Source organism: Pochonia chlamydosporia, chromosome 3, assembly GCF_001653235.2.
Source record: "Pochonia chlamydosporia 170 chromosome 3, whole genome shotgun sequence".
Taxonomy (NCBI): domain Eukaryota; kingdom Fungi; phylum Ascomycota; class Sordariomycetes; order Hypocreales; family Clavicipitaceae; genus Pochonia; species Pochonia chlamydosporia.
The window spans coordinates 2106496-2129519 of NC_035792.1; the positions used below are offsets into that span (position 1 = coordinate 2106496).

The 23024-nt window shown below is 48.7% G+C and overlaps 7 protein-coding genes across 7 annotated transcripts; 4 read left to right on the forward strand and 3 right to left on the reverse strand.

The window, feature by feature from the left end:
- Positions 1-234: 234 nt before the first annotated feature.
- Positions 235-540, reverse strand: VFPPC_15807 (hypothetical protein; the record flags this gene model as incomplete). Its single annotated transcript, XM_018293560.1, has 1 exon — positions 235-540. One exon carries the CDS (start codon positions 538-540, stop codon positions 235-237), a length of 306 nt encoding a protein of 101 aa, XP_018145105.1.
- Positions 541-1067: 527 nt separating this feature from the next.
- On the forward strand, positions 1068-2280 carry VFPPC_04506 (peroxisomal carrier protein; the record flags this gene model as incomplete). The annotated part of the gene is made up of 4 exons (XM_018283852.1): positions 1068-1168; positions 1240-1787; positions 1850-2087; positions 2142-2280. The coding sequence occupies 4 exons, from the start codon at positions 1068-1070 to the stop codon at positions 2278-2280; spliced, it is 1026 nt and encodes a 341-aa protein (XP_018145106.1).
- Positions 2281-2846: 566 nt separating this feature from the next.
- Positions 2847-3206, forward strand: VFPPC_17718 (ribosomal l29e protein family domain-containing protein; the record flags this gene model as incomplete). Its single annotated transcript, XM_022429407.1, has 4 exons — positions 2847-2853; positions 2909-2960; positions 3012-3114; positions 3171-3206. 4 exons carry the CDS (start codon positions 2847-2849, stop codon positions 3204-3206), a joined length of 198 nt encoding a protein of 65 aa, XP_022285555.1.
- Positions 3207-11138: 7932 nt separating this feature from the next.
- VFPPC_04509 (sad1 unc domain-containing protein) lies at positions 11139-13814 on the forward strand (the record flags this gene model as incomplete). The annotated part of the gene is made up of 1 exon (XM_018283855.1): positions 11139-13814. One exon carries the CDS (start codon positions 11139-11141, stop codon positions 13812-13814), a length of 2676 nt encoding a protein of 891 aa, XP_018145109.1.
- Positions 13815-14262: 448 nt separating this feature from the next.
- VFPPC_13653 (meiosis protein MEI2) lies at positions 14263-16912 on the reverse strand (the record flags this gene model as incomplete). The annotated part of the gene is made up of 10 exons (XM_018291427.1): positions 14263-14411; positions 14466-14580; positions 14658-14737; positions 14943-15012; positions 15061-15091; positions 15154-15275; positions 15322-15846; positions 15906-16169; positions 16236-16409; positions 16475-16912. The coding sequence occupies 10 exons, from the start codon at positions 16910-16912 to the stop codon at positions 14263-14265; spliced, it is 1968 nt and encodes a 655-aa protein (XP_018145110.1).
- A 1255-nt stretch (positions 16913-18167) lies between these two features.
- On the forward strand, positions 18168-21024 carry VFPPC_13654 (exocyst complex component Sec15; the record flags this gene model as incomplete). Its single annotated transcript, XM_018291428.1, has 10 exons — positions 18168-18218; positions 18299-19309; positions 19370-19501; positions 19550-19651; positions 19710-19819; positions 19871-20006; positions 20074-20366; positions 20428-20584; positions 20638-20891; positions 20946-21024. The coding sequence occupies 10 exons, from the start codon at positions 18168-18170 to the stop codon at positions 21022-21024; spliced, it is 2325 nt and encodes a 774-aa protein (XP_018145111.1).
- A 251-nt stretch (positions 21025-21275) lies between these two features.
- Positions 21276-22356, reverse strand: VFPPC_04510 (histone-fold domain-containing protein; the record flags this gene model as incomplete). Its single annotated transcript, XM_018283856.1, has 5 exons — positions 21276-21305; positions 21359-22024; positions 22092-22145; positions 22198-22211; positions 22269-22356. 5 exons carry the CDS (start codon positions 22354-22356, stop codon positions 21276-21278), a joined length of 852 nt encoding a protein of 283 aa, XP_018145112.1.
- Between the last annotated feature and the right edge of the window lie 668 nt (positions 22357-23024).

The window sequence follows — 23024 nt, forward strand, 5'->3', positions numbered from 1 at the left end:
GAGAATCGTCTAAAGTACCTACTAGGTAGACACCTGCCATCGAGATCTCAGACACAATAAACAAACTAGCAGCGAAGGCTCTTCGGAATATGGAGAAATTACTCGGTGAACTACAATTGGAGCGAGCTACGACTAGACATATCCTGAATCTTACGACGTTGGTCGGCAGAGTGGCAGGGTCAAGTGGTGCTATCGAAGTCTACCCAACAATAAAAACTTATAAAGTTGCTGCAGTCAAATACTTAAGTACTTTTTTGAACTGGCACCTGGGCTCCCAGACATGTGGGTTAACAAACTAGAAGGGAAAGAATAAAGAAAAAATGGCTGCACAGTCCGATCAGGAATGAACATTGAACAAGCTGTCTGGCTCATAGCACAGCCGCGGTACAACAGACAGAACTGTCTCATCATCCCGCTCTTGTGAAAAACACTGAGTCGTCTTTTGCCAACTGGCTTCTGGAATTGGAATGATATCCTGCGCGTGAAGGGTCTGGTAATAATAGTCAGGAGCTTAAACGTCTGGGCGATGGTGAATGCCATCAAATTGAATCAAATTGAATCAATCCTGCTTGGCCAAGGGAGCGCTGAACATGAAGACGGCGCTAGGCCATTTGGAAACCGAGGTTCTGCACTCAATACCAGACCCAGACTGTTGCTTTGAAGTCCAAGTCCGGTTCAGTGCCGGTGGGCGGTCCCTGACACAGGCTTGGAGCCGCAGGACCGAGGTCCAAAGGAAGCACTCGGTCCGCTACCCGGCCAGTCAAACAACCAGACAGCACGTCATGTTCAAGACGTCCCATCATCGTCCGCTTCGCTCTGCTTTTAATCTATTCCAGCGACTAACATCACGGAGTCCTGGCCACGTCGTCCGAGTTTGGTACGTTTTTGAGCCAATTTATTGACCCGCCTCGACCTCCTTGGGGCTTTACTTTCCTGCGAAAATGCGCCGGTGCCAAAGCTTTCGCCAACCCACCAAGCAGTAGTGGCTAACACAGCTTCAAGAATGACTAGGAAAGAGATACGGCAAGAAACGAGACCGAAACCGTTGATTCTGAAATATTTTCGCCATGGGAGCACAGTCAAAGCCTGAGATTTCCCCATTGGCCCGCGCATCCGCCGGAGCTACGGGCGCCGTCCTTGCAAACGCCCTGGTGTACCCTTTGGACATGTACAATCACCTGCAACGGCCCATATTCTCTCAACTGTGATTTCTCTACTAACACCAATGTTACTCAACAGTGTTAAGACCAGACTCCAAGTGCAAGTACGCCAGAATAAGCAGTCATCAGACTCTGAAAGCCAGCCGCACTACAACTCGACTTGGGATGCGATTTCACGGATCGTAGCCGATGACGGCATTCAGGGGCTATATGCGGGCATGAATGGTTCACTTATCGGCGTCGCGTCAACCAATTTTGCCTATTTTTACTGGTATACAGTGGCTAGATCTCTCTACGCCAAGTCAAGCAAGGCTTCTGGTCCGCCACCCTCTATCGCTGTAGAGCTGGCCCTCGGGGCTGTTGCCGGTGCTCTCGCACAACTCTTCACAATTCCCGTGGCTGTTGTAACAACGCGCCAACAGACTGCTCGAGCTGATGAGCGGAAGAGCCTCCTAGACACAGCTCGCGAGGTTATTGAAGGCCCAGACGGCGTGTCCGGTTTGTGGCGGGGTCTCAAGGCAAGCTTGGTGCTGGTTGTCAACCCAGCCATCACGTACGGAGCGTACGAGCGATTGAGGACTATTTTCTTCAATGGCAAACCAACATTGAGACCGTGGGAAGCATTCCGTGAGTTGAATAAGTAAACAAAGTCCGCATTGAACTAGTCTAACCCAACAACGCTATTCTAGTGTTGGGAGCTTTATCGAAGGCCCTGGCCACAATCGCCACGCAACCTCTCATCGTTGCCAAAGTTGGTCTCCAGTCAAGACCTCCGCCAGAAAGAAAGGGTAAGCCATTTAAGAGCTTCGTCGAGGTTATGCAGTTCATTATCGAAAATGAGGGGCCGCTCTCGCTATTCAAAGGCATAGGGCCACAGATTTTCAAGGGCTTTCTTGTCCAAGGCATCCTAATGATGACTAAGGAGAGGTGAGTCAGCTACACATCGTACGAAGTTGGGATGAAGATTAACCAGATAAGCAGGGTGGAGCTCTTGTTCGTGTTATTCCTTCGGTACCTGAAATCTCTTCGATCGAACCAGCTACGCAAAGCCACGGATGTTGCGTCAACGGTGGTGCAGCATAGCCCTCTCAAATCCTCGAAGCCACTTGCAGTATCATAACGGCATTGTGTGATGGACAGTTGTTGGGTCAAAACAAGCATACGTTGTTGGATCATTGTGTATTTACTCCTCGCCCAGTTCTTGTTCGCTTAGATTTCCCATTCAGGTTGCCTTTCAGTTTCAAATTCATACATAGACTTAAAAGCTCTCTAGCTATTGTTGTGATCGAAATGTTTGTACTATTGTCGTTATCAGAGTTCTCTCGGACTCATAGCTGCACAGAAAACTACCTTGTGAGTCCAGTTTATACTGTTGCCCACCACGATATATTAGTTTATCCTCCTCAACAAGACCATTGGACATTCTAGCGTACACTGCACAACTCGCATTTGACCGCCGTCTGGACTGCTGCCGGGGTCCACAATTCAGGACGACGAGGGATCCACTTGTCCACACATGAGCCTTGTCTGCAGGCTAAAGAGACCCAGCGTATGGTGCCTTATGTCAGCAAAGTGGGTCATGCCATTTTGCCTAGGGCTTGTCGACACACACACTTTTTTTCCTCGCGGATTCGGGACCATCACGAAGACAGTCATCTTTGTCAACGTACATCTCGGAAGAAAGCCATGGCGAGTAAGTGATTACGAGATTTTGATCTAAGTCTCGTTTACTGACTTAAACCAAACAGAATCAAAGAACTCCTCGCAGCACAACCAGTGGCGCAAAGCCCACCGCAACGGGTTGGTAGTTTATTCAATACAATATTGTCTGCAATGCTGACAAGTTGGTAGCATCAAGAAGCCCAAGACCTCGAGGTACCCCTCACTGAAGGGCACTGATCCCAAATTTCGACGAAACCATCGACATGCGCTTCACGGCACTGCTAAGGCATTGGTACGCGATATAATCCGGGCATACCACATTTCACACATAACTGACTAGCCAAATAGAAAGAGGCCAAGGAGGGTAAGAGGGAGGTGGTATAAAGAATGAATCGGGGCTTTGCGATCTGCCATTACGAGTTGCGTCGGATCAATGTGGGAACAGTTTGAGACGGCCCAGAATGGAGTGATGACTTGAGAACGTGATCGGGAATCGATGGTATTCATATCTGCGGTCTATGTCAGAAGTGGTAGTCGAAAAGGAAGAACAACTCTGCCAATGAAAATATTACCAAGCCTTCCAGAACTTCACTGGAGCTCAATTTCTAACGTGTCTACGCATCTTCGAGGGAGGTGACTGGGTCTGGACCGCAAACAGTGAACGGCGCCTCTGTGGTCGCTATGGCTAGGATAAAATAAAATTGTGCTCATCCAGACAACCTTGCAACCAGCGCCCGAGGCGTAGCATTGGCGACTGAGAGTGGTGTCTCAGCCGGACTTGGCGTCCCCAAACCATTCGCAGTTCCCGTGATCCGGGTGTTCTGAGGGACGCAGATTTAACGAGCAGGACAAGATATAGTTGATCTCTGATGCAGTTCAAAAGTCATGTCTTTGATGATCACTGTGAGCGAAATAGCCTCGTTCTAGTAAGATGCCCTCCCCCCTCATCTTTTTCTACGCTTCGCATAGGTCTTTGTCGCACTTCCTTGATCAAGTCGTAGATAGCCCATTCTTTAGCACAGCATACTAGACAATACCTTCGGACTTTCGCATTCTCGGCCCACAAGTCTCTGCGACAATATCATTGATAGAGCCATTTCTACACGTATGAGTACTTACCTGGGTAGGTCGGTGCTTGTGTACTCCTAGAGGTTCCATGTTGCCTGGAAATCGCACTGCTGGGCTGCAGTAGGGCTAGTAATACTTCTTGGCGAGTATTTGAAATGATGTCTCATTGCATAGTGCAATAGATGCAGTAAGTTTCTAGCAATCCATGTAAATAGATATGGCTGTAAGAGGTTGTCCAATTTGTGCATACCACTCTGTCCAGCAAACTTGGCCTCCATCACCCTGAGAAGAGATGTATTGTGTCAATGAAAGCATACTCCGTACAGAGTGATTGGTACAAATGGAAGAGATGACAATGAAGGGCCACAAAAGTGGCAGTCGGCCAATCAATGATCGAGACTTGTCTGTCACAGGCTCCCAGGGAACTCACCCCTCTGGAGTTTCATTGTCTGGCTCAATGTTGCGTGCACTGCCGCCGCCGGGCCACATCTGCCTTTCATTACCTAAGACGCTCGAGCCCCCGTCCAGGGTTTGCTGTGCATCAAAGTCAAGACTTGGAACCCACCACCAGCTAGACAACCATTTGTGTTTCTCTTGTAACATCAACAACTGGGCTTTGGTCCGCACGCCACGCGGCAGCATCTACCAGCTAATTTTTTCTTTTGCCTGCCTGGAAGCAGACACAATCTGTATTACATTACTCACATGGACGCAAATTTTTCTGTTCTTTGTGGTAAGCACCTCCCACCATGCATTGTTCGAGCTCTGGCCCGGGACCAGCTGGAACAGACGAATGCAGTGCCACAGTCTGGCATTCAGTGCTGGTGATATTCTATAAAGCTCAATAGTAACGGTCATTAGCTTAACGTGTGTTCTTCTGCTCGAACATGCAGTAGCCCGCTGCACGTTCTTCCTTGTCAGAAACTCCTTTGAGGTCAGCCGGTCACTGCAGGAGTTCCAACAATAGTCTCACTCACGCCCTGTTTTACCACGCCGGCTCGGTGTATTTCTCGACTGTATCGTTGGCGATCGAATAATGGTCAACATGTCGGGCAATCACGTCATTGGGAATCGGAATAGTACCCCCGAGGCCAATAGTGCCTCGTCTCTCCGACCTCCATCGTCCAGGGCAATTGGGTCTGGTGGCTCTCTTCGGGCTTCTGCTGATATGGCTGCTCTAACAGGCTCGTCCTCTGCTAGCCGTATCCGACCCTCTTCCGACTTCTATGGCCAGGCTCAGCAGGGACTTGGCCAAGGCAATGTTGATGGTGACTCTCAAGACAAGATCGCCCAGCAGTGGATTGCCGATATCGATCAATATGAGACAACCTTAGAGGAGATGGCCGCAGCCACCTTAGACCAAGACTTTAAGGATGAGCTGAGTGCCATAGAGCAGTGGTTTCGCGTCTTAAGCGAAGCTGAGCGGACGGCCGCTCTGTACGCTTTGTTGCAGCAGACTACTCAAGTGCAGATTCGATTTTTTATTCAGGTGCTTCAACAGATGGGGAAGAACCATCCCATGTCTGGTGTTTTGTCACCTGCAAACTTTGATAAAGGTATGACGCCGGAGCAGACGCCGACTATTTTCTTCTCACTCGGCCCTCGTTTCTAAGCACCCACAGATCCCATGTCGAATCGCCTGAGCGACGCAATGAACAAATTAAATGTTGATTCAGCCCGCAACTCGTATTCTCGAAACTCAGCCATGACTTCCACTAAGCGAAACTCCGGGCTTGACCCTTCCACTATCAACGCCATGTTCCCCGACGCCGCCGCGGCAATAGCAACAGAGAAGGCAAAGTATACGCAACAAACCGGAAATCCTCCGTCTTCGAATCGCAATTCAGCCGCTATTGATACCCGAGTACCCATTTCAGGTCAAGAAGTTCGCGATGCCATCGCACCGAATCCAAGCTCTCCGTGGGCTGCGGGAGCTGAAACACCAGCTGGCAAAACCAACAGTTCGCAAGTGCCGATGGGTCAGTTTGTGCAACCGCCTCCTTCGGGCGGCCTTCGGTCCCCTCGGCCACAACTGGCTAGTGGTTCCTCTATCCAGCATACTACACTCACTGCTCCCGAGAAAAACGCATCTGATCTACCTTTACTATCCCCATATCAGTCGGGTAGTGGCAACTGGGCATCGATGGTCAACACACCTATGGCCCCAACCTTCAATTCGGCCAATACTGGCGGTAATCAGGCTGATATGGTAGCGAATGCCACAGCAATGAAACTTGCGGCCTTGTCTACAGTGAACAACCGTTTTGCTCTAGACGATGTCCGCAAATACCGCCGCGCTAGATCTAATGATGCTCCAGGCACCCACAATCAGATGTCGCCACCTAGCCAAGCTGTGAATCTGCCAGGAACTAATGTGGTCATGATTAACGAGCACGGTCAAGTTTTAAGCCGAGAACAAGTTCTTGCCATGCAGGCTCACCAGGGCATTGGATTTGGTGGGCAGAGGTCTCGCCCCAGCTCTCCTGGTATTGCTATGCATCAGACGATGGGACCCGTACCGCAATTTACCTCACCCCAACACAACGGTTTTTTGAGCGCCTACGATGGCTCATCTGGTTTGTTGGGCGCTGGTATCCCGACCGTAAATTTGGGACAACTAGGCATCGGCGGGCACGAAGGTTACTTGTCAGATCATTCTGACATGGTACGAGGTCGTTCACCTAGAGGTCGAAGGGGCAGCTCCAAGGCTCCAGAAGTTCCGGCCGATCGCACTCTGCTTCAAGACATTCCCAGCTGGCTGCGTAGCCTTCGACTGCACAAATATACTGATCAGCTGAAAGACATGAAGTGGACCGAACTCATCGAGTTGGATGATAAGGCCCTGGAGCAACGAGGTGTTAACGCTTTAGGCGCCCGACGGAAGATGCTCAAGGTGTTTGAGCAAGTCAAAGGTGCGTATTCTTACTCAGACATTGCTGGACGTTTGTGGTACTGACATGATTATTAGAAGCAAAAGCCGAAGGCAGACTAAATTAGAACGAGGAGTGTGGGGAATAAGTCAAATTGGTCGACTACTCTGGCGATAGTGGCATTGGTTTTGCGTGGTTAGCAATGGCGATCTATCTTACAAAGAAACTGTACTTGGCTTTCGGGGCGGCAGCACAGTGAAATTTAGGTAACCAATACATGCCAAGGTACTTGATGGCTCCTTGGTGAGAACCTAGGGTATTTAGACACGTGGTGAAAGATGCTCGAGTCCCAGAATGCACATGTGTTTTGAGCACGGATGCAGTCCCTTCACTGCCACTGTCAGACGTCGGATAACACCTCTTTTTGCTAGCAACAGAGTGTGCGATTGGATAGCCTGTGATGTGTTGATTTCTTCTGGTGTAGTACGTGGTGCCGGTACTCAGATGGTGATAGACCCACTCAGGAAGGCCCACCAAGAACATCCCTGAAAACGTGAATAGGCCGACCGCAGACAAAGCTACAAGAAAAAGTTGTTCGCAAATATTTCTCTGCACACTTAATAACAGCACTCTGGCAAGGCAAAAAATAAACTACTGGACACCGGAGAAGGCATATCGACCTTTGAAATCTGGTTGATCTATCGGTTAACGTGCTGTTGCGCGTCCCGCACATGTGGAAGTTACGACGCCCTCAAAAGCTGTTTGGTAAATGGCCTCCACCACCTCCAGATTATTTGCTTTCAGGCCAGAGAAGTAGCGGGATTCGAAGTTTAATGACGTACCGGCAAATTTTCGAACAACATGGAATTCACGGAGAGCAGCCCAGCGCAAAGGTAGAGCCCCTGCATTCTCACAACTCGGCCGCCCTAGCCAGCTAACAGAGTCTGATAAGAAACTTCGAAGATGCGTCAGACGCAGATTCTGACCTGGAAGAGCTCCAAGTAGACATCGCAAAGTTCGATGAATCCGTCAGAGAATTCCTCGCGTCACATCGAGGGGCAGTGGAGGTACCAAAGGCAGAGCGAGGTTCATCACGAGGTCGGGGGTCTAGGGGACCTCGTAAAGCGGCGAAGCCACGAGGTGACATCACGGCCAGGCTCTCTAAAGTTAACCAAGCTTTTTTGAGTGGCGATTATGAAGAAGCCCTCGATCTAGTTTTTGAAGTCATCAGAATCAATGCAGAGACGCACCAAGCTTGGACCGCCCTTTCTGCCATCTTCAGAGAGCGCGGAGAGATAGACAGAGCTCTATCAGCGATGGTCTATGCAGCACATCTTCGACCAAAAGATGTATCAGGCTGGCTCAGGTGCGCCACATTTGCATTAGATACTATTGATGGTGACGAATCCAGCAATCTGCACACGGCAAGGCTCTGCTATTCTGCAGCTCTCAGGGCAGACACAACGAACACCGATGCTCGCCTGGGGAAGGCTGATGTATGCCACAGACAAGGCCACCTATCTGTTGCTATTACTGAGTATAATAACATTCTGAAACGACATCCGTACGATCTTGATACAATACGAAAACTTGCAGAGGCATGCATCGACGCGAAAAACGCTGCGTCTTCGATTCCTTCCGCCATCCACGCATATCGTCGTTTTTTCGATTACGCAATGAAGCAGGTACACGAGGAAGCGCAGCATAGTCTTTGGCATGACGTTGGAATTTATGTGGAGCTCATCGCCCAGTCAGGCAGGGTTCGCGATGCAATAGGAGAGCTTAAGCGATGCTCTAGATGGCTTTTGGGACGCTCTGATGAAACTTTTTGGGACGACTATCGAGAGGACGACAGAGAGTGGGATATATCAGAGGACCGGCGTGCTTCTGTTCCTGAATTTGCTCTTGCGAAGAAGAGCTCGGTCAAATTTGGACAGTCTCTCCCTTTAGAAATTCGCATCCGCCTGGCGGTGTATAGACTGAGAAATGGGGATCAGTCGGAGGCCATGGTAGGTTACTCTATCATCGTTGAAATCCCTCCAGACCGCCAATGAATTGTGTTAACAAAACATTGTAGAACCACTTGAGCCTTCTAGCTCCAGAGGAGGAGTCGACGAATGCTTTTGCCGGAGACTTTCCTTTTTTATTGTACGACCTAGGTATGGAACTGGGCCGAAATGGACAGCCGCTCCAGGCTATCCAATACTTTGACCTGTTACGCAGCCTACCCGGGGACCCTGACGCCGTGGTCTTATTGCAAATAGGGCGATGCTATCTTGATTCAGGAGAGCAGGCAATGGCTGAGGAATATCTATTGGCGGCACTAGACGCGGATGAAGATAACATAGATGCTCGTATAGAACTCGCAAACATGTATGAGAAAGCTCGAGAAGACGAGGATGCTCTAATTTTGGCTGCTGAGGCAATGGCCCTTCGCGGCGTTCAAGATCAGGACCAGATCATCGACCATGAGACAGTACGAGGCAATGGCCACGGCGGTGCGTCGATTGGCCATGGTCAACAAGGGCAACGGAAACGGCCTCAGGGAGGTCGTCCTACCAGCAGGGCAGCTTTAATAGATGCTGGAACTGGGCAACGGACGATTCCCAGAAGATACCGCCCAAAAAAACTCGCAGGCCCTGACAGACGCCTACAGGATGAACAGGCTCGGGCTCTCAAGCTATCTCAACAATACGAAATTGTGCGAGATTTAAAGCAGCGGATTTCGGAAGGCCATGAAGACTTAGTAGCAGCTTGGATGGCCGCGTCAAAGGAGCTAATTGACGACTTCAGGTCCCTGAAGAGATTCTACACGTGGGACAAATACTTACACTTTCTCGGCTCGAAGAGTTCCTTGCATGTTCGGAGCGCAAATCAGCAAGCCACTGAACTCTCACAAATGTACGAACGGTTATCACGATGTAAGTAACTAAACCGCGAGAATCTTGCGCAGTCATGTTTTTTTTTTCTTGGCCCGGGGGTGGCGTATCTTTTCGCTAACATGATGACTATTAAAGCAATTGCACCACAACCTGAGCACTCCGGTCCGACATCGGATATTCCTCGCCCGTCAACACATCAGGGCATTTCATTTGATGATTGGCTTAATTTATTTCTCGATTATGCTATTGGGCTGGCAATTACCCATCGGCAAGCAGAAGCCTACCAAGTGTGCGAAGCTGCCAAAGACTCGACGGTATTTCAATCTCCCAGGCATGGGTTTATAATTTACGTGGCGTGGAGTGGTAAGTATTGGTGAGCCTGCCACAGGATTTCAACCGCTGACTAGGTTTAGTATGCGCCATATATACCAACGATGAAGAGCGATGTGTCGCAATCGCGCGACACCTGATGCGCGATGGAGCAATTACTGACTCTTATCGAATGTTTGCCCTTTTGTCGGTTCTTTGTCAGTCACCGGTATCCTGGTATACTTCAGGACCTGCACAGAAGTATATCCTGCGCCAAATAAAAGCAATTGATGCCAGTCATGAGACAGCAGCAGTGCAGCGAGGAGCTGCCGGAGTGGCAGAGGGTGCTGATCATGCTATCGGCTTGGACATCGACGTATGTCTTTTAATGCTTTACGGCCACATATTGTTTACATCAACCAGCTATTCTTACGCATTGGGTACGCATAATTGTTGTCTAATCAGACGCTAGTAGATGCTGATGCTGAATCTTTACCGCCACAGGTTACTTCCTCAGGGCGCGGTCCTTAGACCCGGCTAATGACATGATAAGTCTTAGTTTAGGACTCGCATATGTCCATTATGGACTTAAAAGGCAGTCTAGCAACCGTCAGTATCTCATTTTACAGGGCCAGGCATTCTTATCCGACTATGCTCGACAACCCGCAAAGGGCAACAGGCGTTCCTTGGCCGAACGGTACTACAACATGGGCCGCCTCTTCCAGCTGCTTGGAATTAGCTACCTGAGCTCAACTTATTATGCTATGGCTCTGGATATATGTAAGAGCGAAGGAGGATCCAAGGACCTCTCGTGTCTCATTTTAGCGAACACGATAATCTCCCTTTTAACAGTCGGGAATCACGGGGTAGCGTTATCGTTGGTGAGGAGTAATCTGAGACTTTAATAAGGGCAAGTATTTGCTGAACCCAGAACCTCTTTTGAAGAAATATTGCAATAGCGAAATGTTTCAGCCCTTTACATGCTTAAGTAACGAAGATAAGATCCAGAGAAAGGAATATTGCCTGTAGCATGAGAATTGATTCAAACAATGGCCCATTCATCACTCGCCAACTTGGCGTTGGTTTATGGAAGCAAGTGGGGCAGGAGCACCCACATGCAGGTACCTAGGTACTTAAGTACCCTGTGTTTGGTCGGTTGTCCCCAACTCCACAGTCGAGGATGATATATGCTGGCAAGTTGTACCTCCCAAACATCAGTCTGGACACAGTCTGATAATGGACGGCTCTCGCAAACACGCATCAATATGGTACGCGGCACGACGCTTGCGCAAGGATTAGCTGCAGTCCTTTTCCTCGCCTCTGCTTTGGCTAGGACCGTGGATGAGGCAGAATCCACACTCGCAGCCAATATCGCTGGTTCTCTCACTGTCTCCGTCTGTGAGGCGAGGACCATCAACTACATCACACATGCGTTGCCCCAATCCTGCCTCACAAGTTCGTGGAAAAGTCCATCTCCTACATCTACCACGCCAACTGTCTCAACTCATCCCGAGGATGGCGACACAGAACGTCATGGTCATGAAACCCTGGTACCGCCGACCCTGACATCTGGCCAGCTACGCAACACTTCTGAAGTACAAGTTACAGAACCTGCAGCAACAACTTTCATGTCCTTTGAGGATTGGAAAGAAATGATGCTCCGACGCGCCGGGCAAGACCCGCAAGACCTACGGTCTCGAAAACCGAGTGAGCACGATACAGGGGATAGGTATTCTCAAGAATCAGGTTACGCCGGTCTTGGAGAAGAAGGCGAGATATCCCTCAATTTTGAGCACTATAGCGATAAAGGCAATCAAGGAGCGACGCCTCCTAGTTCAATACATGGTGATGGCGTCGGTAAGAAGACTGTTGGTGACGCGCAGCTACATGACGAGGGAAAGTCCGCCACGGTTCATTTAAGCAAGGATGCGGGTAAGACCTGCAAAGAGCGATTCTCGTACTCATCGTTTGACGCTGGTGCGACTATCTTGAAAACATCCCCGGGGGCTAAGAACGCCAGAGCAATATTGGTTGAGAACAAGGACACGTATATGCTCCTGGAATGCGATGCCTCGGCAAAATACGTCATTGTCGAACTCAGCGACGATATCTCGGTAGACACCGTTGTGCTGGCGAATTTTGAGTTCTTTTCAAGTATGGTCCGTCATTTTCGCGTCAGCGTCAGCGACCGGTATCCTGTGAAAATGGACAAATGGCGTGAGCTGGGCACGTTTGAAGCTCGCAACTCTCGCGATATCCAGCCCTTTTTAATTGAAAACCCACAGATTTGGGCAAAATATGTTAGGATTGAATTCTTGACTCATTTTGGCAATGAATATTACTGCCCCATCTCCCTTCTACGAATACACGGATCTCGCATGCTCGATTCATGGAAAGATAGCGAAGGTGGGCGAGAAGAGGACACGTTGATCGAAGGGTATGAAACTGGTAGAACCGACTCTTCTGTGCAAGATGAATATCATTCCTTCAACGTAGTTGATTCGAGAGCTATCAATGGGAACCTGACGCTATTCAATGACACAAGTCCTTGGAATTGGCTCGTTGCCATGGCAGCTTTCTCAAACCTCAACACCACCTGCCCCGCCTTGCCTCACGTACCAGATAACACTTCCAATTACGAGTCAACAATGCTACCAATCGGCCCTGGAGCTTCAAAAATACAAGACACAACGTCCAGCGAAGTGGCACACGTACGGCCCGCCTCCCGAGAAAAAGGGGCGAAGTCACCTGGACATGCAGAGCCAACCCAGGCTACATCAACAGTAAACTATCCATCTCCCATCAGCATATCTCAGGATAACCCCCTCAATACTAGTCAAGGTGCCTTGGATAAGACCATCTCAAAGGACAACTCAACTATGGCCGATCGGCAAAACAATGCCACCACCGCCACCACCACCACAACTTACAAAATACCCACGCCAAGTGGGCAAAATGGCAAACCGCGAAGCAGCGGAACTTCTGGGGCCTCAGCAGCGTCTCCGACTATGCAGGAGAGCTTTTTCAATGCCATCACGAAGCGGCTGCATCACGTCGAATCGAATCTAACGCTTTCCATGAAATACGTTGAAGATCAATCTAAGCATGTTCAGGAAGCATTGCAATCGAGGGAGCAGAAGCAGCAAGCAAAAATAGCCGTCTTCCTAGATGAGTTGAACAAGACAGTCTTATCTGAGCTTCGCAACGTTCGCGAGCAGTATGATCAAATATGGCAATCTACTGTTCTCGCCTTAGAGAGCCAGAAAGATCGCTCAGAAAGGGACATGATGGCTCTTAGCTCAAGACTCAATCTTCTGGCAGATGAAGTCGTATTCCAAAAACGAATGGCTATTGTTCAGGCCATTATCCTTTTGTCATGTCTCTTCCTTATTATATTCTCTCGGGGGGGTTCATTGCCCTCTCTGGCACCATTACTCGACCAACCCCCCGATTCGGCCTGTGACACACCAGCTTCGCCAGCAACACCTCGGCAACATTCTTACCAATCAAAGAAGAAACATCATAAGGGAGATGTGTCACTATTCTCACCATCCAATGCTGTCGATCAAGCGCAGCTCATTCGCCCGGACGCGGTTCCTAATGACAAGGCTGCCATGCCTAGCTCATTTGAGGCGATACCATTTCATAGCCAAGGGGAGCCAAGCACTAGAAGTTATACATTCCAGCGTTTTTCACCACCGCCCACTCCAAACCCTCTAGAGGAAGCGTCGCTATCAGATGATGCTAGTTCATCTACAGGGGCGGATCATATGCCTCCTCGCCGCGTAGGGGGAACAACACACATCAATCACCGAAAACCTTTACCCTCACTACCAGAGCACCCCCGCTCAGACGATGGATAAAAAGGAGGCTTTTGACAAGCTTCATAGCCTAGACAGAAATAAAATACCACGCATAAAATTTTCAATGACGCCTAACAGTCAAGTCGACTGCAACTGGGTACATGAAGGCAACATTGCCTCAACTGTAGAGATTTGAAAGAGAAGGATCAAATCAACTTCTATTCGTGATGTCTTGCGGTTTGTCATTGATGGGTGTGTTTGACCTAGGTTATCGAGCCGTCTGCCGATCCTTGTCGATTCTTCTCCTTATTATTGTCCTGCCATTTATTCCGCCTATGCATATTTTACATAAATCAGTATTAAAATCAAAGAGCGATCCCAAAACAAGCAAATGAGTTTCATCTCAAATCTTTGGTAGTATTTGATTTGAGATCGTGTAGACCATAGAATTGACTACATCCTCCACTGCCTTCCTGGTCCGATACCTAGGACCAGCCGACCCCGGGTATCAATGTGGTGCAACATTGTATAGGTTTTGGATTGCAGCTTCGTAGTCGTATTCCTCGAGGGCGGCAAGCCTAGTTCCACGGTCGTATTGAGATCGTCTGCGCCGCTGCTCGTCACGATAGTGCTGTCCGGCATTGGGTGTGAATAGTCCTGCAGTTGGATGAGCTCAATGACTCCAGAAAAGCATGTCGATCCTAAACTTACCCACATGCTCTGCATTTTCACAGCTCCTTTTCATCTTCGATTGGTTATCCGGGCTCGGAAATGGCTCTTCCTGGCCGGCCAGCTCGGGTCGAGGGCCATTACACGTAAAGTAAAGCTAAAGGCTATTAGCATTGCATTTTATCCTCCTCCTCCTCCTCCTCCTCTAGTAAAGGCGCGGATTTTGCTTAATACCTTTGGGCGATAATGTGGAGCTTCCAGCATGACGGAGCTGTTCCTAAACTTCTGGACCAGACAGTCTTTACCCTGGATAGCTGTGTACTGGATTATTAGAGGCTGGCTCTCTGCTATTGAGGAAAGCGAAATGAAGGGACGCCATTGTGGAAGCGTACTGACTTGCATATGATATCTCGGCAATCTTGTCGCTTTTAAAACAGTTCCTATCTGTGTTACCTTGGAATCCTATGGAATCTCACAAAGAAAACTTGCCATCGTTGATTGCCTCTGGCTTCCACAAACTTTGGTCTCGGTTAGCTGCTGCTAGTCTTTTCCAGACATATGAGAAACTGACGTCGATTATGTCTAACGGCTAGTTGAGTTTAGCGTGGATCTTTTCTAGTTAAACACTTGAACCTACATCCACAAAATTAACGAACGCGTAGCCAACACTGAAAGATGAGTTAGCGTGATTTACTTTACATTCCCAGCAGAGCTTACTCAGAACACTCACTTGCAGTCATTGGCAAAGTCTATACGCAAATACATGAAGTCGTATTTTCCCCAACTGGGCTCGTCTATAATTCTTTTCAGCATAGCTTGGTCCACCTTATTGGGAATATTGCGAAGCATAATCTTTGTCCATTAGCTCTAGCTCCTTAAACCAGCAATTGAGACATACCGTTGTGCGGACATCAATGCCGTCTCGAATACGGTTGATATCAACGTAATTGTGGTGGTTTGTCAGATTGTTGTACGGAGATCTAGTAATTCTGGTTGCATTTTGTCTCCGGCCGTCAGATCGAAAAAAGCCCGCTGCTGCTCTTGACGGGCTGAAATTCTTCTGCACAGTCAGGGCCGGAGAGGGAGGTGCATGATACAGGGAACCCAGGACAGGATAAGTTGCGGCCAGGGTACTCATCGGCGACGCAGGAACCTGGCTACTTCCAGGCGCAAGTGAGTCCAGAATATATGGGACATTTGCAACAAAAGGTGACTGGAACATTAAAGGGTACATTGTGAATTGCTGACCCCTTCCTCCTTCTGCTGGTAGGGCAGATCGAGCAGCGGAACCGAAATGTTCTTGGGGCCTCTGATCATGATGTAAGCGAGTCTCCGTCTTTGGCCCGTGGATACCTAGAATAGATTTAGGTGACGGCACAACATCGTTGCAGGGTTCGTATGGCGAAATCGCCAAATGCACGCCCTTTTGTTCATCAGTACAGGTGTTTCCCGCCGAACAACGAGAAACATTAGCGGATTTACCTCAGGTGTGGTAACGTGAGCGCAGTTCGCGGTCACCTTCGCCGCGTGAGATAAATCACAAAATTCTGCAATAGCTCTGAGAGGGGAGTTGTTTGATGCCTTTGGAATTCGGATGAAGGCGAAAAGCCGCCCGTACGAATGGAGAAAACTCTGGGCGATATTGAAGATCTGGCCGCTATCAGAGATGGCATTAGGAGCCACGGTAGCCGTCACAAGAATCTGACCGGAGCTCAGTGCGACAGATTCAGGCTCAGAACTTGCACCCTGTTACAGACAAATTACTCAGCACTTCGAAGTAGGTTAATAGTATGGCGCAATGAAAGCCCTTACCTGAACTTTGTGGGAAGCTTCACAATATTTAATCTTCCAGCCCTTTCTAGACATCAAAATATTTGTCAGGGTAGAGCAGGCATCCCTTATGTCCCAAAATTGAACATAAACATTTCCATTTTCCGTGTCCATGCTCCAATGTCCATAAATTCGCCGAGCATGAAGGTCAAATTCCTGATATCGAGACTTGTTAGAACAGCTTTCTATGCACGAAGGAGAAAAGGCTAATCAGATCGTACATCTAGCCAAGCCCTGACCTGCTCAGCAGCCAACGGAATGTCTGATGATACGAGAATGCACCTGGATAGTCCCAGCTCAGTGCTGAGTGCAGTAGCAACTGGATTGGTTCTACCAACTTCATTGAGACTGCTCTCATGCCTATATGGACTGAAACTTGACGCAGTTGGTGACAGCCTTGTGCTGTTCCTGTGTCGAGGTGTCACAAATGGGTCCATCTCTTGCGCCGCATCAGAGCCGAATTGCTTGTCAATTTCCATTGCCATTGGTGATGTCCTGGTGCAGTGGGACAGCGAAAGGGTATGAAGAAGTCCAGCACACTTTTCCTTTGACCCTTCTGGCGAAATCGTCGTCATTCGAGTATCTGGTGTTCCTTTGGGTGACTCTTCAAGACCGCTTGATGATCGTGGAGAGGACGGGTTGTCATGCTGCAGAGCCATGGCAAACAGACAAATAAGGGTATTTATAGCCCAAGAGCTTCGTGCGCAGAGGTCCAAAGAGTTTCAAAGATTGTTTAGAGGCATCTATAGATGAGGGTATATGAGATTATGGAAGCAGCCTGCATGAAATAACACTCGAAGCTGGCAAGGATGGAGGGTGGTAAATGAAAGTGTGATCCGGATTGAAAAGTGGCTAGGTTGTGGAAGATAATAAGTAATAAGCGAGGTAGTCGTACCTGCCTCAGCAGCAGTCTACGGCCCAGGCCCTTTTCGCTTCGTCTGATTTTGTCTGGCAGGCACTCGGTCATTCTTTCCTCAGGCGTCTGGTCTTTCTGAATGCACTGCGTGGCCGCCTCGCACCACTAGACATGTTCATTGTCAACTGGTCTGCCTACCTACCTACCTAGGTAGGTAGTTTCGTAGGTAAGTTTTCCTTGTCAATACTAACAGGCATCGGCTACCAGACTTTACAACTTGACTGCGACTACACTTGTCATCTCCCGGCTGAACAGCAGTCTGGTCCGTTTGCTTACCGGAGTTAAAGAGTCTCCAAGAGCACCCAAGGATGATGTATGAGCTTCAAATATGAGTCTTCAACATCCAGCGCAGATCCCGCCTCTTGAGCTCGTTCAGAACAATCACTAGCACTGTGATCACAGCTCCATCTTCAAACTCATGTAATTTAATTGGTGTAAGTGAGGTCCTGTACGGACAAAAAAAAAATGTATGTTGCCTCATGTCGCCAATAACTCGTTTGTTCAGGGCTCTGCGGTTTGGAGTTTACTCTCCGGTTCACAGACGCCATGATTCACCAAACTCCCATTGAATACCACCAGACACGTTTTTTCCATATACTCAGGCAATGGAAAGGCAAGTACTGGGGTTCAATCATAAATGGATGTTGCTTGGTGCAGAGGAATTTCATGTGTCCAGAATGGCTCATACATGCCTGTGGGGCTACAGTCTTCGACGTTATGATTGGGTGGCGGGAAGTACCTTAGGTACCTAGGTACACAGGGTCTGGTAGGACTTACTTACGAGCCTTGACCTCGAACAGGCATGGACACGTCGGGATAGCACCCACATGGTACCCAGCAACATTGCATGTACCTTGGTATCTACCAAGGGCAGGCACCAGACCCAATGGATCCATAAAGCTCCCCATCCCTCCAGGCACCTTGCTGCGACAGTCCACGCATTCAGATGCTGAAGCCTTCAACCGTGCTTGTAGAGCGTCGAAAATCCATGCAACACAATGCCACGGCGTCAAGCTGCATTTGATGATTATGCCTTTGCAGTTCCAAATGTAGGAAGAAACTTGCTCCCCCGTCAGCGGGCTGGCTATAGGAAACTCGCCAAGACATCCTGTGATTGACCTACCTCTAGATCATCCTCTCCTCTACCGATGCAGATTTTCTCGACCATCTGATACCTGTGCTCAAAGATGCTACGCATTCCCGACGAACCCCAGTCTTGATACAATGTCTCACGAGATACTCTGAGGACCGTGAAGCGGATATTGAACGCATCGGTCTGACCAAGCACGAAGAATTTCTAGATTCGGTTTCTAGATTGCAACATGTTCGCGAAGACACTGTCACCCTTACTACAGAGATTCTGAAACTCAATCAGTCTATTCAGGCCAGCACAGAAAAATTAGCTGAGCAAAAGGGTGCCTTGGTAAATACAAAAGCCATTCGGCAGAATATCGCTGATGCCACCGTGGCTCTAAAGGATTCATTGAAGGTCCTCCATGTTGTCAATCATGCCCACGACCTTATTCGCCAGAAGAGCTACTATTCTGCTCTAAAATCCCTGGATGATCTCCAGAACGAGCATTTAGTTCCTATATTACAGAATCGGTACGCCACGCAGCATCGCTTGGCTGATGTCATTCAGAAATCACTGCCTGGTTCTCGGAAAGCTATATCGGAAGCTGTCATGACCGATCTCAATACATGGTTGTTCAGAATCAGAGAGACATCACAATTCCTCGGCGAAGTTGCATTTTACCATACAGAGATGCGTCGGTCGAGGCAACGAAAGCGGGTCGAGGATGACCAATTTCTAACTAATTTCAAGCTCAACTCGTCTATCGAACTTGTATGTGACGAAAGCGAGGAATTTGACATACTGGACAACGAGGAACTGCAAGTGAATTTTACGCCTCTCTTCGAAGCAATGCACATTCACGACGCATTGGGCCAAAGTGAACGATTTCGTGCAGAATACGCCGCTACCAGGAGACAACAGAAGGACCTTCTTCTACCGAGCTCGGTTGAGTTGTTGACTGACGATGAGTCTTCATTAAGTAGCCTTTTGGAAGGTATCGCGGGATTCGCTATAATCGAAAAGGAAACCATGCGCAGAGTACCCCAGCTACGCTCCGCTGCCGACGTGAGTACTCAGATAATGCTTCAATGAGATGATCCTAACACGTACGCCCTTGTACTCTAGGTCGAAGAGCTCTGGGAGTCAATGTGCAGCACCGCCATTAATCTCACCTCACGAGCATTAAACGATGTGGGCAATGCTGAGGTTCTTCTCAAGATAAAGGGATTTATCGCCCTATTCATTCAGACCATGGAGGTAAGCACGCCAGCACATAGTCGACGGTCATTTCCTAACTTCACGCAGGGATGGGGCTACTCAATATCCACTCTTGATACATTTTTGCTGGCATTGTTCGACAAATATGCCGAGCTTCTCAAGCATAGATTTAGCGAAGATTTCCAGGAGGTCAGTGCTTCAATGCCCAAATAATCTGCCTTGCTGCTGATAGAAATTCTGCACACAGATTGTATCTACGGACGACTACATGCCAATGGCCATCAATTCTCGGGAGGAATATGAAAAGGTAGTCAACGTGAGCTGGTTCATGCAAACCCAAGAAATTGATCACGTGACGTAAGCTATTCCAAGGCTGCGCTGGTATTGCACATTAACTGACAATACTAGGTTTCCTTGTGTTTTACCCTTCTCACAGATGTATCCTCTTTGCTGTATCGACGTTCGCAATTTTCTTAACCAGTTCTATTTCTTCTCCGATGATCATTTCCAGCATGCGGAAGTAATTGATGAAACCTTGAGAAAGGTACATAGCTACAACTCCCTCACTCTCCGCTTCATAATGATAGCACTCAGCTAATAGCATTGAACAGTCGCTAGATGAGCTTCTCACTGAAAAAGTCTGCCGTTCCCTAGTTGAGAGACTCTCTACCCAATATTTGGGGCAAATTGTGCAAATCCTCATCAATCTGGAGCACTTTGAAATCGCCTGCCAAGAACTCGAACAGCTACTTATCCGTGCTCGGTCGTCCACCTCTGCCGGTGGGCCGTTGAAGTTGAACGCAACGGAATGCTTTCGCAACAACAAGAAAACCGCCGAAAAAAGAATTTTTGAGCTCGTCAACAGCAAAATTGACGATCTGGTCGACACGGCAGAATACGAATGGTGAGTCGAGTGAACATTTTTGCTCCGGAAGTAAAACTGTTGTCTGACTTTCGTACCAAAGGTTGGCGGCAACTGTGGCTCCGGAGCCGAGCAATTATATGCAAACCTTGACTCGCTACCTCTCCAATATTATGAATTCGACATTGTTAGGCCTGCCACGAGAGATTAAGGAGTTAATTTACTTTGATGCCCTGTCTCATGCTGCCAACAAAATTCTGGTTCGTGAATCTTTGCATACACCACCTTACACCTCGCTAATGCCAACTTACAGGCTCTACCCTTGTCCTCCGAGGTCCAACATATCAATAGCAACGGAGTTGCTGCATTGGCTCTGGATGTCCAGTATCTGACTGAGTTTGTCAGCAGTTTGGAAAATGGGCAGATGTTGCGCGAAAATTTAGATGAGCTCCAACAGACTGTGAGCCTGATGGAATCGGACAACCACGACGAATTTTTCGATATATCCATTCGAAACAAGAAGTACGGTCGCGTAGATGCGTTGAATGGTCCAATTCTTTTGGAAAAGTGTGTCCTGGCACCCTCATCCCCAAGTTATACGTTTGCTAATTAATTGGTCAGGCTTACTTCTGCGTCACAACTTGGTGGCAGAGCCGCGCCATTGTCAAACCTATCATCCCGATTTGGCATGATGAAATAACACGCCTAGCAGTGGAGGAGACTACTGTCCACTTCCAAAAAGATTCACTTTGTAGGAGACCATTGAGTGCACTGATTATTCTCGAAGAGCTCGAATTACCACAGCATACAACATACTTGAAGACTAAACCAGATAAACCATGCGCCTACCCAAACCACATGACCGTATAGCTATCTGCCATGTTCTCACAGTCGCACAATATATACAACAGCAACTGGAACGAAAGCGATGTGATCGACTAGATACTTCAACTACTCAAATTCCTCAGACGACATTGGCGCCTATGAAATATCAGTGTCCGAACCGCCGAGGTCATCTACTCGGACTACCTTACCTGTTGTGCCTGCATGGCAGAGTATGGGTACATGCCTTCCATTTCTCCATACATGGACGCAGGTGCTTGTGCCTGCCCATAAGGAGCTGAGGGCGCAGGAGGCACTTGACCAGCGTACATGTTTGGATTCTGTCGGTAGTCTTGTTCGGTAGGAAGATGGTGGCCGCCCATATATTCCGCAGCAGCCATGGCGTGTGAAGCGTGGTTAGGCTGTCCCATGTTGGCATGCTGACCTGCCATCGGGGCTTGTCCTGGAGGTGCGGGTACGGCCTGTGGACCTCCAGTAGATTGTGCAGCGGTTCTTTTCGCATGAGACGACGCTTCCTCTCTCGGAACTATGTCAATTAGAAAATCAAACATATCTGACTTGGCCAAAGCCGACGCAATGTCTGAGCGCTGGAGAGTCCGGCGCTTGTTCTCCTCGGCATGAATCCAAGCACGCATAGTAAGCTCGGTAATAAAAATATCGCATCCTTTAGCGAAAAGAATTGGGGCCTCGGCTGAGATCATCTTGACTTCTGGATCAGCTTTCATCACCTTCTTAATCCGCGCAAGCGGTAACTGGTGAATTTTGTAGTCATGTGTATCGCTTTCCAGGTGCGTTATGGTTTGCTGCCAGTAAGTCGTCAAGATGTCCTTGTACTGGCCAGTCAAGCCCTGGTGGACCTGTTGAACGTCTGGCGCGTTAGCAGGTTGGCCAAATGTGGCACATAAAAGGGGAAACAATACGAACATTTGCCCATGGACCAGTATAGAGCTCAGCCGGCGCAAAGCCTTGTGATGCGAGCTGAATAGAAATGGTCAGCTAGCTGCGAGGAGGTTGTTCGAGTTTTACTAACTGCTGCACAAGCACCTAAGACAGATGAGAATTAGCAACCCTGCAAATCAAGCGAAGGGTACCGGTTCTTACCGTAATGACCACCATGGCTGGGATCGTAGGCTGGGGCCGAACGGTTCGGCTGTGCATGAGACTGCTGAGACTGCGCCTGCGGATCCATTTCAGACGTTTGGAACGTCAATGTCAACAAAAAATGAGAAGCGGCGAGGGGAAGTCGTTCGCGTGAGCGTCCGTTGCTTGGAATATAGAGACCGAGGGACCTGTGGAATTTTGCCTTGACTCTCTAGAGCACCTGCATGCCAAAACTTTAGGCGAACAAGTGGCTAAGTGGTAGGATGATGACAGTCGACAGATACTCGGTTATGTTTCGTCGTGCCACGAGAAGATAAGATGCCACTGGTGAAGATGATGTAGGTGTAGAGTGGGCACAGACACCCAACGTTGCTCAGGCAAGCTTCACTTGGCCGACCGCTGCATCGCATCCCAGCCACAATCTCTTGGAACCCACGGTGGGGGCACCACCAAACCTTCGTGTCTGATTGGACAGAGATATTTCCTTATATAATACTAGAAACTTTTCTGAACTTTTGAAACCTCCACAGATTTTTCAATCCTCCTTGCAGTGCTTCACGCCAAATCTTGCTCCCACGAAGGTATTTGTACAGTATTTACCAACGCATCGTCCGTGGGCGCTAGGGTGAATGCATTCAATTGAAAATGCCTGATATCCTAGACAGTCAGATTGATCGTCTCCTTCGCCAAGCTGAAGAACGCTTCCAGTCAGGCTCGTTTCTTCCGCCAACCGAGAGGGTCCGCCAAGCACCTGTG